The sequence below is a fragment of the Protobothrops mucrosquamatus genome, unplaced genomic scaffold (assembly GCF_001527695.2).
Source record: "Protobothrops mucrosquamatus isolate PMUCROS unplaced genomic scaffold, P.Mucros_1.0 scaffold1014, whole genome shotgun sequence".
Classification (NCBI taxonomy): Eukaryota; Metazoa; Chordata; class Lepidosauria; order Squamata; family Viperidae; genus Protobothrops; species Protobothrops mucrosquamatus.
This window is the reverse complement of record NW_015387250.1, coordinates 421,801-424,186: the sequence shown is the minus strand read 5'-3', so window position 1 is coordinate 424,186 and position 2,386 is coordinate 421,801. Positions and strand designations below refer to the sequence as shown.

At 38.1% G+C, this 2,386-nt stretch overlaps 1 protein-coding gene across 1 annotated transcript in view; it reads right to left on the bottom strand.

The window, feature by feature from the left end:
- Positions 1 to 580: 580 nt before the first annotated feature.
- SIX4 (SIX homeobox 4) overlaps positions 581 to 2,386 on the bottom strand; it is a 20,187-nt gene continuing 18,381 nt past the window's right edge. Inside the window, exon 3 of the mRNA XM_015819898.1 lies at positions 581 to 1,383. Within this exon, the coding sequence (XP_015675384.1) occupies positions 581 to 1,383 (803 nt within the window). The remainder of the gene's footprint in view (positions 1,384 to 2,386) is intronic.

Below are 2,386 nucleotides of genomic sequence, written 5' to 3'. Positions count from 1 at the left end.
CACACACCCAAGAGAGTATTTGCAATTGTGCTCGCAAAAGAAGGTAACAGTAGCTTGTGAGGTATTGCCTAAAGTACTCCTTTAAAGTTGAAAACTGAAATATCACTTTCTCAATGCCCACCATCTGTAAGTAAAATTGAATCTAGACCCAAAAACAGTATGCATTTTCTCTTTTAGTTCCAGTCTTTTTTTTTAGAAAGAAAATCTTGTTCCTAACCAATAGCTATTGGTTAATAAACATTCTGAAATTACCTTGAAACTCTCCCTGTCCAAAGTTGCTACTTGGGTAAGCCAAACCATCTCATATTTGACTGGCATTTCCCTTCCATCCATGTATAATTCCTTTTGATCAGGCTGTAACAAAAGTTAGCATTCATGCAAACTTTGCATGGCAACTTTGTATTCTTAGTGAAGACCTCCTTTTAGTAAACTGGATTCTTCTTCAACTATGCATTTTTTATTGTTCTATGTGCCTATGGGGGGAAAAATCCACTGCTGTGCTTCTAGCCTTCAAAGGAAGAGCTTTCTCTACTGAAATGCAAATACAAGATTATTAATCTTAAGGGTGTTTTTTTTTTTTTTACAAGTCTTGCATATCTTCTTCCATCTGTACTGTCTGGAGTTTAGCCAGTTGTTTCTTGTCTGTCCCCAGTTCTTCACAGAGTGCATCGACTATATTGCTAGTAACATACTTGGTTTTGGAATCCAGCATCACCGAACTGCTTACTGATCTGCTTTCTGAATCAGATAAAAAGTTTTCCTTTAGAGTGGGAATGGATTGCAGGATCAGCCGCTGTTCTCGAGTGAAATGGGGATGTCCTGGCAAAGAGAGGTGGGATCCCATGTCATTGCCTGCTACCCCACCGATCCCTGTTAGCGCTGGCTGCACTGGAGATATGGACACCAGGTCGTGGCTGCTGATGAGGGAGCAGTTCTGAAGTGTTGCATAGTTTGCATTACTAATGGAAACAACAGTCGCTCCACTTGTTGTGGAGGGTTGCATTGGTGGACTCTCAGAAATGGCTGAGTTGAGTTCTTCTGCATTTAAAAGAGAAGGTGGTCCAAGGGAAAAGTTATGTGATATAGTCACGTTAACTAAGGAGGAGGCTCCTCCTGGCTGGAGGACCCCATTGGGTAAGTTGTCTGAAGGTAGACTAGCATGAAGTTGGGCATTTTGACCAAGGGGCATGACTTGAGAAAACACCAGGCTCGTTTCCAGTCCTTCCTGTTTCACCGGCTCAACTGCCTGGCTGGTGTTTGGGATGGTGTACACCACAGTGCTGGGAGCAAGGGAGCTGAAAAACACTTTCCCTTGTTGTGCTGTTGTAGAGTCAGTAGTAAATGTGCCATTGCTTGTTGTGCCTTGGTTAATGGAAACACTACCTGTGGTGGGAGAGAAACAAACAAATAAAAACGAGAGAAAGTTTTAAAGGCACAGTGTAAAATTAAGAGTTGTAGGTTTCTCACTCAATCACAGCTTAAAATTAAATTAAGAGTTGAATTTTCATCTCCCCATGGTTTTAAAACAAAACTTCCATTCAATAATGTCTATTTAAAAAGGACAATTTTTTTTTTTTGCTATTCACATAACATAACATTCACATAACATTCTAAGCCTCAAGTGGTTTTTGTTTTGAGGTGTGACCCACCCACTGGCTATTTTAATATTTATGGTTGACCATATTTTATGGAAATATGTTGCTACTGATGTTTCATTTTTATTATATGCCACCATGACTCCATATGAATTTGTTGGCATATACATTTAATAAACAAGCATATGTTATCCTTGAAACTATACTGTATAAAATGTAAAGATCAACAGAGAGCTTTCTCATCATATGAAAGGCATTTTTCTCCATTCATGGTGGTTTTGACCAAAAGCAGTGAATAATGAAATTGTGATACTTAATTCAATTTCAGAAATTGCTTTTCTGACCCTCTGATGTGTCTTTTAAATTATGAAAAGTATTCAGTATTGATACACACAAGCACACACACACAGTGATTGTGTGAGCTGCAGTCAAATTAGTCTTGACAATACGCCAGAATGCAAATTCTATTCTAATAAAGGAATACTAAAAAAGCTAAGATCTTTATCAAATAATGAAACTGATAATTTATTCTCCCATGAAGATGAACTATGAAGACTGGATACATGAAACTGTTGGCTTCTTGTAATATTCAATTATTTATTTATTTATTTATTTATTTATTTAATTTATATGCCGCCCTTCTCCCGACAGGGACTCAGGGCGGCGCACAACATATTTAAAACCAGAACATATATACAATCCCCCCCTTAAAACCGAATTAAACCGAATTTTAATGTTGCGTCTTCCGAATATTTAAAACCCAATGTAAAATCCACCCTAGGTCAGGTCCG